Genomic DNA, 15869 nt, shown 5'->3' with positions numbered 1-15869 from the left:
CATTCTCACTCCAGTGAAGCACATGATTGTAGGGCTTTCTCCTCCCCATTATGCTCTTGAGAAAAGTGTAAATCTCATTGTTCCAGGATATGAATTGTAATAAAACCTTCTTGGGATGCCCTTGATGCCTTCCTGAAAGGTGAATGCCTGTTAGCACAGTGCTGCATTCCCACTGAATGTATTCAGGAGCTCCTGCGGGTGAAGAATGCATAAAAAAACCTCCTGAAACCTTCCTGCTGAAGTGAAGCAGCTAAAAACAGGGGGCAAAAAGGAGACTTTCTTTCACTAAAGTACAGTGAAATACGCTCTGAATAGCACAGAATGTTTCAATGAAATACACTCAAAACAGCACAAAAGCCACACCAGCATCAAGTGTGATGCTCAACACACTTGAGCGTCAACCAGATCTTTCAGATTCCTGTTAAATACATTAAAAAACCCCGATTTTGCAGCAGTATCAGCTGCCATGGATTTGTCTGCTGGCTTTTAATGAGTCCTCAGTTTGGCTCTTCCAGGTGTCAGGAGGGTGAATTTGTGTTCACCTGCAGAACCCTCCCCATGGACAGAGTAGAATTAACCACAGAACACCAAATATTGGGGATGGGGAGAGAATAACAAAAGAACTGAGGTGTTTTCCTTGGCAAACAAAGCACATTTGCTAAATTCCTATAAAATGGATACATAGAGATTTCAGTCTTTAAGCATAAGTGTTGTTTTCCCTAAAAAACAACAACAGAAGGTTTTATTGGGTTTGTGTGTGCCTGGATATTTATAAAAATTACCAATATTCTGGTGACCTTTAATGAAGAGGAGTAGGAACTCTGTGTGCTGGGAGGTTTTGTGCTGTTAATAGGGTGAAAAAGGCATGTGAGAGATGCTAACAATACACAGGGTGACAGTTTGGTCCAGGACAGGATCACATGGAATCAATGAGGAATTTGAATTCAGGGTGTTTGCAGGTCAGCTTCATCCTGCTTTGGTGTCATATCTAGAGGGCTGATGGTCCATGGTGTCCAAAACTCCCAGTGAAAGCCAAGGGCAGCTCAGCCTTGGTGTGAAACCAAAAAAACCCCACAGACCACAGCCTAGAGAGGTCTATGAGTCACAATTAAATCAGATTCCCAGCAAGTAAACAGTGTCAAGTGGAAAAAAAATCAAACAAAACCCCCCAATCAAACAAAAGAGAAACGTGCAGATCACAGCCAAGGCTTTTGAAGATTACATCAAGTCAAACTTTTATTAGCAAAGTTGTATTTCATGTAAAATGAAAATATCTTTTCAAACCATACGTGCACATCTGCGTGGTACAAACAGCAACTACGGTACAACACGTTTCTCTAAACTTTAATCAATGCACACTAACATTTAGCTCCCCAAAAATGTAACATTGTGATGGTGACACCACATTTGCTTCGATCTTTTTCTCATGAAATTACAAAGTCTCTTGTTTAAAGTCAGAACCATAACAATAAAAAATGAACAGACAGAATGCTTTGGCTCAAACCCGCCGAGGGGCTCCTGCCTGAAAACAGAACAAATCAGTGCAGATCACTTGAGATTTTACATGAGAGATCCAGAGCTGCAATGTAAACATGTCCTGCTACTCCAGCGTGGTTTGTACCTTTTTATTTTGTCATCAACATTGACAGAGGTGCAGCCGAGGGCGTGATCCATTGGCAAACAAAGGCAATTCTCCAGGAAGAATTTCCTTTCTTTCTATCTGTTCTTACAGGTGAGTAAAATAACCTAAATACACCTCTCATCTGCAATATCATGGCTATGAAAAATGATGCTGAGGTTTCATTTCGGAAGCTCAAGGAGCAGTAAATATTTTTCGTAAGTTTTCTTTACAAAATGTGGAATTACTGTTTAAAAACCCCACCTTGGTTGTTTTTGTTTTTTTTTTTTAATATAGGAAGATTGTGCTACTATTTGTTTTCATCTCAAAAAGGATATTGGCCTGAAAATTTTGATGAAAACCTCTCATGCACTGGATTGGAGCCATTCAGTCAATGGAAGCAGTTACCAGGAAAAGAGCTACTCACTGGAATTGGTGTAATGTGGACACAGCAGAACAAATATCAGTCATTAAATGATTTGCTAATTAGATCCATTTAAGATGTGAGTTACAATTTTTAATTTTTTATACATGAACACACGATTTTATCCAGAGGGGGAAAGCCATTTTCTGATTTGATTCCTAATTCTGCTCTTCCTAACATTCCAGCCCCAGCAGGGCTTGGATGCCCAGTGCTGTATTTTTACTGGCTGGAATGCAGAGCCATGAGATTGGATGCCCTAATTTTGCCAAAGAAGGAAGCTGGTGCTGTTCCTGGAAGTTCTTGATTGTGTAATTACATTTTTACATATAAATATATATATATAAATTAGAGAAAAATTAATCCACACCAAATCAATATTATGCTGCTCTGGGAATTCAAACAGTTCCCTTGGGAGAAAGGACAGAGGGGTTTTTTCCCATTATTTAGGAAGAGCTGATTTTATTTGTTTAATCTCATGCACAGTCAAAACTGCACAACTTTGTCAGCAAGACCCATCCCTCTCTTCTTCCAGAGGCTGCTTAGATCCCCAAACCCGGATCCATGGGGCCAGGGAAATGCTTCCTCCCTGCTGGTTAGAATTACATCCGGGGTCGACTGGGATTTCAAATCTGAAAGTGTCATTTTCCCTCTCACACTTGGACTGAGGCAAAATGTCCTGAGCTGTCAGAACCAAACGGAACCCAAGCACAGCCATGGCCTGGGATAACTCGTAATTGGTAACTCCCTGTTCTGCTCCCATGCCTGGACTTCCTCCTCCCAGCAGGCAGCCTGGAATTCCCTGCTAGGTATTAATTAATGAATTCACCACAGATTTCCGGCAGGTGATTTTAATAAACACTCCTGGCCAGAGGAAAAAAAAAAAAATCCCCAAAAATCCCAAACAAAGGAGCTCAAAGGATTTAATACTCAGTGCACTATTTCAGAACAGGGTGTGATTTTTGGGGCTGTCCTGTGCAGGGCCACGAGCTGGACTTTGATGACCTTGTGGGTCCCTTCCAACTCAGGGACAATTGGTGGCACATTTTATTGAGCTACGTGGTCACACTTCCTCTCATCTGTCACAGACCAAGACAAAACCCCAGCCCAGCTCCTTGCAATGACAAAAAACTCCTCAGGAAAACCTCAGCTTGCTCTGTTGATTTACTTTTGAAAAAAAATCTCTAAAAAACCACCAATGTCCTGCACTTTCCAGGGTGCCTTTACAGCAGAAAACATCCCAGTGCAAGAGAAAAAGGAATATAAATGACTGGGGAAGAGAAAACAGCTCAGGTGAGTGAGATTTCCTGGGAGTTTGAGCCACTTGTTTAATATTCATTGGGCATATTCCTCAAAATCCATGTTCAGAAATCCAGGTTCCATCGCACATCTTTTCCTCCCTGTTTGATTTTTAGATCCTGAGGCCTCGTGGAACACCAACATTAAGATTTAGGGCTGTGAATTAAAATTGGAGTGGGAAAAGCGGCGCCAGCAGCACGGCTGAGCAGCACAGCACAGGGATGGCACAAACACCTCGGCAGCAAGAGCTGCACAGGGGATTTACATCCATCACAGGATCATCTGACACTCACTGATATGGTCTGAAATTTGGGGCTGTTCAACAGAGGCGTTTTCTGGGATGAGGGGTCTGCTTTATCTGCAGTGACCCACAGGAAGATAGGATGGGTGTGTGCAGGCACAGCCCCCCCAGCCCAGCGTGAGGGTTTGGGGGAGCCCACCCCAATTTTATTCCCTAATTTTGTTCCTTTTTCAAGCCACCCCAATTTTATTCCCTAATTTTGTTCCCTTTTCAAAGACCTTTGATCATTGCAGATGATTCCTAAAAGAAACACACTAAAACCAGCCCAAAGCAAGCAGCAGATTGTCACAAGGCTAATCAGTTCTTAGATTTTATCTGGTTTGGGCTGCAGCAGACACGAGTCAGCAGATAAAGATGCTGCTGGGAAATGTCTCTGTTCATGAGATGCCAATTTTCACATTTCTCTAATTGTGCACTCCCTTCTTTGGAAAATTACTTCCCCCCCAGAATTAAATAAAAGGCTTTTGGACTTTTCAGTGTTTGGATTGAACAAAATACAGAAAATGTAACTTTATAAAAAGTGAACGATGTGGGTCATTGCCATGGCATGCAATGATTTTTGATTGAGGGCAGATTTCCACTCATTTTATACTCACAGGCACAGCCTGAATGGAGCTTTTGGGGTGGCTCTTTGGGGTTTGCTTTTCCCGAAAAGAGGTTACATGAAAAGCCCTTAAAAGCTCCTGTTAAAAACCCCAGAAGAGGCACAGATAAGCAGAAGCATCGGGCAGCAAAGGCTTCCAGAAACTGCCAAGCTCTGAGGAGCAGCCCCAGCCTGAGGGGAGCCCTGTGTGTGATCCACAGCCTTCCCACTGGGAAAAAGCTGCATTTCCCTGGGCTTCACTGTAGCCCTTGCTGGGAACTCAGAACCACGGGAGTAATTCTTGCTTCCTCTCTTCCTTCCATTGAAATCATGGAGCACATGAAGGAGCCATTGGGGATATTTGCCTAATTGCTATCAGGATGCCAAACAGCTTTTAGGATCTATTCCTCCTGCAGGAACTACTTAAAAACCTTTATAATGGAGTGGCAGCCATTTGGAAGTGCAAGAAGAAACGAAGCCACATTGATGCTCTACTCAAACAAGCAGATTCAGAAATAAAAATGCTATTAAAAAGAGATTCAGGAGATTCCAATACAAAAAGACCAAAAAAATGTGCTGTACAGCTCGGCTGAGTTAGTGTTGGAGAGGCAAAGAACCAGATTTAAACCAGCATTCAGCCAACAAAATAGAAAAGAAACTCTACCATAATATTTTCTCTTTGCTTTTGCCTTTGTTTATTTAACAGTGAATAGGCTGAAAATAAATGAACTCTTGAAAGTCAGGTAGGTCCAGTTTAGGTGATGCTTGAATGGTGTGAGGTTTGGATGATTCCTAAACATACAACTCCATCTGAAAACTAATTCTGCTGGTCCAAATCCATACTGAGAAGCAATTCTAGTCATTCCTACGCAGCTATACAGACCCATGCTAGCAACATGTCTCAGTTCAAAATAAAACCAGGCTGCTCTGGACTTGTGTCAATATTAATATCATATGTACAACGTCTCCACGGGATGTTTGCTAGCTCACAAATATACAGATATGAGACAGACACCAAGGAGTTTGCTCAGAAATGCAGCTTGCAGCTGGGGAAAAATGAAAATATTTCGAGTGATGGTGGATGGGAACCCTGTTTTGCCTTGCCACAGGAAAGAGCTGCAGCTTAACTTATTTAAGGAAATAGTGCCAGCTACTGGGCAGCAGCTTCACCCACACTTTGCTGTGGGTGAAGCTGCATCTCTAAATATTGGTAATTAAGTCAGCTGTAACCACTAAAACAGTTTTTTGAGTATCATACACAAAGGGGTTTAATTCTTTAGGAAAAATTATACAATATATAGAATATATTTCTCTGGTCGTTTCAATTCTCTTTTCCCTCATTGTGTCACTTTGCAGAGTAACCTGTTGGTTTTGTTTGTGCCACAACCTCGAGGTTAAAATCAAGGCCATAAGGGAATTCCACACACAGCGATACAGGGAAAAAATCCTACACAGAGAAACATATTCCAAGCCTAAGGAACACCTGGAGCAGCAGGTAAGGATACAGATACACCATCGAGAAATTCTGGGTTGCTCAGAGGGTTTACACATCGTGTAAAGAATGATTTTTGTTTTATTGAGAAGGAAACACATAGAAATTAGCATGGAGAAATCATCTTTTAGTGGCAGTGACTCGTTTTTGTATTACCTGGATGTCAGGATTTTTCCTGACTGGCTCAATTGGCAACCTGCTCCCGAGCACACGTGGTGACTGTGGAGAGCTACCCAGGATAAATATCACAATTAAACACCAATCATTTTAGGCGTGGAGAGGAAAAGTTGCCGTAGAACTCCCAGTGCTTTCCACTGATCCTTTTTCCTTAGATCCAGAATAAGCTCCAATAAATGAACCATCTTCATTGAACATGCCATGCTCCCCTTCTCCATAATCTACCAGACTATCAGCACTTCCAGTGGCTTTAATGTCCCCGTTAAGTGACTGGAGGCTGCCTTTCAGCGGCTTTTCATCGCTGTCACTACAAAATAAAGAAAGGCCTTTCCAAAAATCCGGCTTTCACTTGCCAGGAGGGAAACTGCCCTTGGGTTGGGAAGGGAAGCAGCAGGAGGGAGGAGTGAGGGACACACGTGGGTGGAACAGTGAGGATGATCTGACCTGTGAGTCCTGCCCTGGTGCACCTGGACTTCCCCACACAGGATTTTGTCATTATTCCAACAATTTTTTTGGTTAACAGGCAATTATCAATACCCATCTATTTGGGTTTTTTTCCCTTTTTGCCTCGGGCAGACAGGACGGACAGAAAGGAAAGGGGAAGGAAAAGGGAATGCTGGAAGGGATTTCAGGGGTCTGTTCCAGCCATCAGGGCTGAGGTTAAGTGTTCAGCACCTCACAGAGAGAGACACTTTTCATTTTACAGAACAGTGGACAACATTCAGGGAGTATTTATTTAATTTTCCTTGTGAGCTGGGTGGGTGAAGTGATATCACACCAGTGGGTCATGTGCCACTGCTTTGGGAGCATCTCTTTGAGTTCAAATGACCAATAAAGGTGCTTTCCCCCTTTTTTCTGCTGTTGTTTTATTTTACTGCAGTTTATCTCACTGGAGTTTGCCTCTGCTAAAGGGGAGGAACCCAAACCAAAGCAGAATGAATGTCTGCATTTGCAGTCTCTGTTCAGTGAAAATTCCAGGAGAAAGGACAGCCCCACCACCAAAATTCAGGGAAAAAAGGGGAATTTTGCTCGCCTTTCCTCCTAATGGCACCACAGACAAGCAACAGGAACAGCCTGAACAGGACATTGGGGGGAACTGGGAAAACATTAAAAGATTACACAAAAAAACTAAATTAGGCCTCTGGATTAGGGACATAATTACTCAGTTACAGCCCTTGCTGCTGATGCCAACTCAGTGTCAAATCTTTGGCAATGTTATCTAAGGAAGGACAGAGGAATGAACCTGAAATTCACTTCTTCAGGATGGACTCAATTTGTGCATAATCAACACAGAAAAAAATTGCTACTTTTCTGCACAGGGCATTTGTCCTCAGAAAAAAAAAGACAAGTTTGGATTTTGGGGGGAAAGGAGGGGGTCAAAGTTATTAACCTCAGGGCTTTCTTACCTTTCTAAATATTTGTCCCATTAGAAAGCATTAAAAATTAAATAAAGATGAAATTATGCAGAAAAAAAAAAGCCCTACTCCAGTACAAATAATGTAGTATATATAAGTGGGATTTCAACAGCAATTTTGTGCCCTTAAGGCCAGCATCACCAGTTCTCCAGCATGGTTCTTGTAATTATGTCCTTTCCTTCATATCACAATTACATATTGCTTTAAGTTTTAGTTATTTTAAAGCAGCCAAAGTGATTATTTCAATTCTCCTACAGAGATTTCTGTAGTGAGGTTTGTTTGGGTTTTTGGTGTTTTTCACCATATTTCAAACTTTTCTTTGTTTTCTTCCCCAAAATGACCATTCCCCATTATTACATGATTTGGGTCTAAGTTTCAAAAACCCACTGAAGAATAGAATTCTATCTGTTGACTTCAGTGGGCTTTTCAGCAGGACCCCAAAGTATCATATATATTTACATTATTCATACAATGCTAATTAAAAAAAAAGTGAAAAAAATCATCAATACATCAACATTTCCTTATATCCCAGCTTGGATGGATTGAAAGATACTGGATATACCTTGATATTCCTACTCTTATCCACTCCTATGAGGTTTGCTTTGAAAATGAAAAACAGCATTAATTGCATGCCATAAAATGTCCCAAATAATGATGGCATTTGGAAAGAAACAAAACCCCAAGAAACACAAAGGCTTGTGAAAGCAGGTCCTATTTACCTATATTCCCCAAAGATTTCATCTTTTATTGATTGAGCTTCAGGATCTGGATGCAAATCTTCTTTTTCTTTCACTGTGCAAATAAAATAAAGGACAGATCTCTGTGTTGTGTTCTGCCATGGATTTTTCTTTTCCCAGGGGTAATGGGAAAACCATCTGCAATCACCTCCAGCCTGGCCTGGAGTTGGCTGGACACAACCTGTGAGCTTCCAAGAGTTTGGGACCATTCCCTAATTTATTAAAAGCAAGTATTTATAGCATCATGGAATGGTTTGGGTTGGAAGGGACCTTAAAGCCCATCCCATCCCACCCCCTGCCATGGGCAGGGACACCTCCCACTATCCCAGGCTGCTCCAAGCCCCAATGTCCAACCTGGCCTTGGGCACTGCCAGGGATGAGGCAGCCACCACCTCTCTGGGCAACCAGATTTCTACATCAATACATTCACTTAAATCCTTACTCACTGCTTGGAAAATTACAGAGTTAATTTTTAGCAAAATATTCCATTATTAAGCTGCCTGTGGAAGTTCTGTCCGTGTGTCCAGCAGCAGTTCCCAGGTGGAAAGCAGAGCCCTGCCAGCAAGGATCTTGGCCCCACAGCTGGATTAAATGCTGGAATATTCCAGGAGTGCTGGGAAAGGCCTTTTCAGGCTCTCTGAGCAGCACACAGCACTGCCTCACCCAGAGAGCACAGCTCCACTTACATACATTAAAATCCCCTCCGTGGATATTTATCAAAAGCTACAAATCCTAATTGGATGTTTGTGCTCGCGGCCTTGCGGCCCCCAGAGAGCAAACTCTGAAGGATGTTGGTCATTAACATGTGAACACAGGGAAAGGACAATAAATCCATTTACCTGAATATTTGCCTCCTTTATTTCTTCTGACAAAGCAAATCGTCAGCAGCAGCAGGGTGAGCAGGGCGATGGCACACATCAGCCCAATGAACCAGCCCTGGGTGGAAATCCCATCGTAAATGCCAGCGTAGGCTTGGGGAGATGGGAGAGGAGGAAAAAGGGAGAAAATTAATCAGAGGGAAAGGGCAGCACCCCACGATAACACCAACACATCACGTTCTTCGCTGGATCTTAATGGAATCACTCTATCGCTATTTATGGTGTTAACTTCAATGAGAGGCAGGAATGTGTCCAGAGTGTGACATTTGGGACTGGAGGGGAGCGTGCAGGTGACAAGGCACGACACAGACACTTGGCAAGGTGGCTCTGAGAGAGCAGTTGACTCACAGGATTAGCACCACACAGCAAAGCCGAGCACAGAGTTGTTAAGCCTCTCATGCAAAAGCTGTTTTGCGAAAGAGAGAGAGGTAAAAGTGCCCCCAATACGTGCAAATCACCAAACCAGCCACTTATGGGTTTTTTCACAGCTGCCCCCTCTCAGGTTTGTAAAGGTTTGGGATTCTTCCAGGCTGGTGTAACGCACAAGGCTCAGCCAAGGACCTGGGATGTGTTTGTGCTCCCACGGGATTCAACTGCAAGGGCCAACCTCAACCCCACAGCACAGAACGATGAGTTTGGGACACTCACACTGCACGAGATGGAACCTCGACATCGAATCACACGGCACAACAAACGTTCAGCACCTCGAAGGGCTTTGTGTCTCACCTCTCCCCCTGGTCTCAATTACATCTTCAAAAATGCTATTGTTATCCACCCAGTTCTTAGTCACTAGGCGGATTGTGTACTCAGTGCCAGGCTCAAGGGCCTCGCTGGGCTGAAACTTTGGGGTGGGCTTTAGTGCGTCTGAAATCTTGCTGCTCCCTTTACCTACGGAATGCACACATTCAAGGCATAGGGATTAATGGCATTCATGGAAAAAAAAAAGCCTAGGAAATGCACAGCTACAAATAACAGACAAATACAACACATCATTTTAAACATTTGGCATCAGGCAATCTGATTTTCCAAAGCAAAACAAAAACCCTGAAACATCCCCTGTTTGATTTTTGTTGTTCCATCAGATGAAATCAACAGCAGACTGGAGTAATGCTGATGTTTAGGAAGGGGTTTGTACATCTCCCAGGATGGAAGCTAATATTGATGGGGGATTATGGATCTGCTCTAACTAATGCGTGCTTAAAAAATTCCAGCTTGCAAACGGGCTTGCTTTGTATGGATAATCTGGGGTTTGATGCTGCTCCCATTGAACTGAACTCAGCAGGGAAGCACAGACAGCTTGTTAGCTGGATATGGAATCTTATATGTCTCCCAGAAAAAATTAACAGCGGGATTTCTACTCGCTGCTCTCCTGACAGTGATTTTCTGTGTCCTTTCAAATTCCACAGTGCCTGCACAAAGCACTGGTTTAGAAACAACTAAACAATTTGCCTGTCAATGGATATTTAGGCATTTAAGTGTTGCTGATGAGTTTAATATTTGATTAGGAGAAGGGGAATTCCAGTAGCTCTGGTTTTGGAACCTTGCTACTTGCAAAAGACCTCCTGTAACCCCTGAATGCATTCAGATTGTGGGGCATTAAATAAGATTTTTCACAACAGCTCTTGTGGAAATCAGGAACAACGACATTAGAGCAGTTGACAATCACTGCCTGGACATGAACAGCCTGCTCAGCAAATTCAGAACTGTGTGTGACATGGAAGGATCTCTTACAACGTGGGAGTGTCCCTGTCCTCGATGGCAGGAGAAATTTGGGGGGGCTGCACTTAATAAAAATAATTCTTGAATTGTTGTCAGTTGCCTGATTTGCCTGTTTTGTCCACAGCCATCCAAACTACATCTTGAGCACAAAGAATAATCTGGAAACCTCTTGGCCAATTAGCACTGACAGGAGAACAATGATCATTAATACTTCAAGTAGTAAATAAGCAAAGCAAGAAGCTGCTGGAGATTAAGGCTGAGTTGACAGCTGAAGGGAAAACAAGAAAACAGATTAAGATAAATCCAAGCACAGTAAAAGCAGCAGCTCAGGATAAGTTTTTCAAGGCAACTCTCCATGTGTTACAATAAGCAGTTAAATTAGCAGACCACTGGGACCCAGAGACAACACATCCAGCTGAAACACTGCTGATACTGAAGCACAGCTCATTAGCATAAATTAATCCATCCATCGGCAATTTTTGCTAAATGAAGTATGTGAAACCCAGCTATAGTTTTTAATCAAACTGCAAATTAAGCAACAGGATACCACAGGTACATTTTAATTACATGGTCTAAAATCAAGGCATCAGAAAAATGGGAATATTACCCATAAAGGAACAGGAATGAACATGAACCTTCAACCCAGTGTCTGTTAAATATCATATAACACTTGTGTGTGACATGATAACCACATGATCCGAAGTGTTCACACCACCAGCCTCCTCAGGAAGGATTTTCCTGAATTCCTGGGAAGCAAATCCTAAACCTTGAGCTCCTGGTAGGTGGTTTGTGGTGCATATTCTTAAACCAACTTAACCAGTCCCACTCTGCCTCCTACTCATTCCCAGCTTGTGGCAGCCTCTTCTTTCTGAACCATCAGCTCTTTAGAGAAGCAGAAGAGGGAAGTGAGATGGCTCAAAAAACCCCTTTTTCTGTCCACTTATTGCTCAGCTCTGTCTGATGCTGCAGCTGCCACTGCCCTGGCACATGGAGCAGCTCAGGGCTGGGATGGACATCCTGAGATGAGGATGAGCCCAGCCTGACCTGGCACTGGGGATTTACCAACAGCTCTCCATTTATCATCTCCTAGCCCAAAACACTTTTTTTCCTTTAAAACTCAGAACAGGTGTCCAGTGCTGGGTGATTATGAGGTTTCTTTCCATGCCATTTCTTCCTGGTCTGTGTGACACACTCGACATGGGCCCTACAGAGGAGAAAGCTTTGCTAACGGGGGTGAGTTTGGTGGCTGGAATAGAAAAAGCACTGTGGCCTCCTGAAAAATAAAAGCAAAGACACACAGATAAGGAAAAGCTCCACATTTGGGAAGGCCAGGAACATACTGAAAGCTGCAGGAATTAGCTGCAGAAAATTGAAAGCAGTTGGGTTAGGTTTTTAATCTCCAATAAGGGAGAAGGAGCATTAGTAATAAAGGCGTATCACCAGCACTTTTCATCTTCCCCCACTATTTATCAGTCCCACCACGGGACTTGCATGAACATTAAACACTGAACTGCAATTTCACAATATTCCTACTGGGCTCCAAGATTTATGAGGAGAACGGAACACACATTTTTTATAGGAGCTTATGGTATATAGGGAAAAACAATAGAAATCACCCCCAAAGACTTTCCAGAGTGTTCTCCAAAAGTTAGCACATCTGTTAGAAAATATACTTATAAAAAAAACCCTGGCAGTCTAAGAGCTAAGTACTAATTGTGGGCAGCATCTTAATTTATGACCATACCTGTCTAAATACATCTGCTGCAATAAATGCAAAGTTGAACTTTTATTAATTTTACCCTGCTGCCTGGCTATTAAAAATGTATAAATATGCATCACAAGTATCCTTTATTTTCAGGACTTTTTTAGTGCAGCAGGTATTTCATGTTAAATTTGGATTATTTTAGGCTACAGAGATTAGCAAACCTGTAAAGTTTGTTGAGAAGAATTTATAGGTGAGGCGGTGATCAAGAAATTTTCACCAATTTCATTAGATTTTCTTGATTCTGAGCAAATAGGGTTTGCTGCCAACAGCACCAGTGGTTGCATATGGGAAAGGCATTTTATTATTCCTTTTCCACTGTGCCTATGGCAAAAGAGAGCTAAACCCCCATGTCTTGTTCCAAATGGTCCTGAAGGATAGGAGCCTCTCCCTAAGATTTTCCAAAAGCCTTTGGGAATTACATGTCAACGGCCACTGGAATATAATGAAACTGGTAAACTTCTATTTCCTGGCTTCTCTGGAGAATAAACCTACAACTCTGTGGCTTCATGTGGATGAATTTCTCATTAATGCTTGGATTTCTGAACACACAATGATAATTCTCAACATGTAATACGTGTTTGGCAATCCCTGAGCAACGCTGGTGACAAGATGAAAAGGAGCTTTGTGTTAAAGAAGGGCTGCTACATTAAATTAATCTTTTCACTTCTGTAAGAGCATTATTTTGTGTTATGTTTCTGAGGGCTAATGATCTTGGGGAAGTTGACATTTTCAAGGGGAAAATTAATTAGTTTGGAGGTCATTTAAGAAATAGTGCCTGAAAATACGAAGACAGAGATTATAATCATTTTCTAAGAACAACATACCTTCTTCTGTGGAGTGAAACCAAGATGAAACCACAGAAATCAAACTATTATTTATTTTTCAATACAATCCAAATTCCCTTTTGCTCAGGTTCTTCATGATTGTCCAGAGTATTTTATCATGAAATAATAAACATCTTAGGTTGCCTATCAGGGTTTCATATCTGAGTTATTTTCCCTGCACAGATTTGTTTTCAGTGATGCTACACAAATCCCCTCACATATTAAATAAAGATATTCCCTTTTCTTTCTAATTCCAGACAGTGGTAGCAGGGATAACTGCAAATAAATTAAAGCAACAGCAGTGACGGAGATCAAGTAAAAATAACCAAAATGTGAATGAATCCAGAGCTGCCACCTCAACATCTTCACTTTCCTGGCAGAATGCATTGTGAAATTCTGAAATACCCACAGCAAAGGCTGAATTGCAGCAGTGGAAGTTTCTAAAGCCTTAAAATGAACAACAGGAGCTTTATGGGTTTATTATTAAACTGGAACAGAGTGTTATAGAATCACTGAATCAACCCCCAAAGAAACATGGAGTGCTCCATCACGGAGTTTCATTTCAGAGGGCACCACATTTTATATCTGTCATTTACGTGGGTCATTTGAAATTATCAACTTTGACTTCTGAAATCACTCTCCTCCTTCAAAAAGAGAGATTGTTTTAATTTTGAGCAATTGCCTCAGTCCCCAAACCACAGCTTAAAACCCCAAGAAGGTCAGTGAAAAGCATGATTTTTTTTTCAGCCTATCATGTTTAGGTGAAAAATATCTGAACAATTTAGCCAGCAAATAATGACACAGAACTCCAATGGCACCTCAGTGACAGATGCAGTGCCCTAATTTAGGGTGGCTTGAGAAGCACCAAGGAGCACACATAAATCATGGAACCGAACCCTTGCAGCTTTTATTAATTATACTACTCTAGTCTAAGAATATTTCACAAGAATCAGGTGTTGCCACTGCTGAAACAGAGTTTAGGAAAGTAAAGAAAGAGAACAAAATGAATGCCAACATCTCATAAACCCTGACAAGGTTATTCCAAGAAGTTACACACTTTCAAGGAGTCAAACACGTTATTCTGGTCGCCCAATGAAGGCCAGAAAAGGCAACTAATGAGGGGAAATATGGTCAATTCTGAGCTTGGAAAAAAAAAGACCTTTTTCTTTCCTTAATGAGGAATAAATTCTGTATCATGGTGATTAATAATTGCTGCCAGGTGAGTACCTGTAACCTACAGTGAGACTGGAGGCCACAAGAGAGTTGAGGAGTTTTACTGCTTGAGAGAACAAATGGCAGCTCCTGACTGCATCTTGAACTGGGACACAATGGTTTTAAGCACTTTTCAACTGTTTTACCAGTAACTGAAAAGAATTCTGCAACTTAGAAGTCCAACAGCGCATGGACCATTTTTCTATTTTACATCAACATTGCTGCAGACTGTTATCTTTGCTAAAAATGATGTGGCCAAGACTCTTTTGCTTATCACATTCTCTTCTCCTTCCCTGGGGTAAGTGCACAGCAGTGGTTTCTGATTGATACCAAGGAGCTGCTCCTCGGTATTGTGGAGTTCTCAGACTTGCTGAGCACAGTACATTTTATTTCATTTCAGCTGAAAGATGAGCCATCATGGAGTGCTTGGGATTTTCCTTTAAATCATTGAACATCAGTGTTTCAGCACAGGGTGTAAGTGGCACACAAATGTTCACTCCTGGTCTCTGATAAAATAATCATAAATAATGGAGCAAATGCAGTCAACTTTATGGTTATCTGGATTTTCCATGTCAAACAGCTGCCCCTGATGCTGCTGGCAGTCCCCCACCTTCATGCATGGGCAGAATTTGTTTTTATAATATTACTGAGAACAGATTAGCTGTATCTTCAATTTTCTGTTCATGCCTGAAAGCAACTCACTTATTCCAGCATGGCTTAAGGAGTTGGTGGGTGGGAACAGAAATAGGATTGCACAGCAAAAGGAAACAGACGAGCTCTGCCTTCCTGAAAAACACCACAGCCACATTAAAAAGTCCCATTGACTGCTCTCAAGGCAAGGAAAACAAATCCATCCCCCCTAACTACAAAGGAAACGCCAAGCCTGGATTATTCCCGCTAGGTTTGTCCACAATGGGTGGAGCTCCTCCACACCAAAGCAGACTGTGTGAACTTACTGCCTTGGGCCAGCGTCAGCCCCTCCTCGGTGGCCGCCTTCCCGCAGCCCTTGGCCGTGCAGGCCTTGGCGTAGAACTTGTACTTGGTGCTGGGGCTGAGCCCCGCCAGCCGCCAGCTCAGCGTCGAGCGGTTGGTGATGCTCACGTCGCTCACGGGGCCCACCTCGTGCGTCTCGTTGACTGCAAGGGAAGAGCACCTCGGTCAGAGCCAGGAAACGTGTCCTGAGCACCGCCAGGAGGGAGCACTCCGCAGGGAGGGGGAAGGAGGGAGGCTGGATGAGTGTATCTGCCCTTCCTGCCAGTGTTAAAACGGGATTTACGTCCTCCGTGTGCATCTCGCGGCGGCTGGTGAGCTATTACTGCTCTTGAAAAGCTCTCTGATTGCATGTATGCACAGCCTGAGTGGGAGGTAACAACGACTGTCTCCTAGATCATTAAATATCTATGAATTGCTCCTTGCTTCGCTTCCAAA

The 15869-nt window shown here is 42.5% G+C and overlaps 1 protein-coding gene across 12 annotated transcripts in view; it reads right to left on the bottom strand.

The window, feature by feature from the left end:
• Positions 1-1209: 1209 nt before the first annotated feature.
• The window catches only part of CHL1 (cell adhesion molecule L1 like), a 131734-nt gene continuing 117074 nt past the window's right edge, over positions 1210-15869 (bottom strand). For 9 of the 12 annotated variants that reach the window (XM_039558727.1, XM_039558731.1, XM_039558730.1 and 6 more), the window contains 5 exons: positions 15398-15577; positions 9648-9809; positions 8883-9014; positions 8026-8098; positions 1210-6198 (listed from right to left, as the gene is read on the bottom strand). In XM_039558727.1, coding sequence (XP_039414661.1) covers positions 5982-6198; positions 8026-8098; positions 8883-9014; positions 9648-9809; positions 15398-15577 — 764 coding nt within the window. In that variant the 3' untranslated portion in view covers positions 1210-5981. Of the gene's footprint in view, positions 6199-7297; positions 7302-8025; positions 8099-8882; positions 9015-9647; positions 9810-15397; positions 15578-15869 lie in introns of all 12 variants that reach the window. The other 3 variants (XM_039558735.1, XM_039558734.1, XM_039558736.1) reach the window with 3 other exon arrangements.

The sequence above is a fragment of the Corvus cornix genome, chromosome 12, assembly GCF_000738735.6.
Source record: "Corvus cornix cornix isolate S_Up_H32 chromosome 12, ASM73873v5, whole genome shotgun sequence".
Taxonomy (NCBI): Eukaryota; Metazoa; Chordata; class Aves; order Passeriformes; family Corvidae; genus Corvus; species Corvus cornix.
This window is presented reverse-complemented; position numbering and strand designations above follow the sequence as displayed.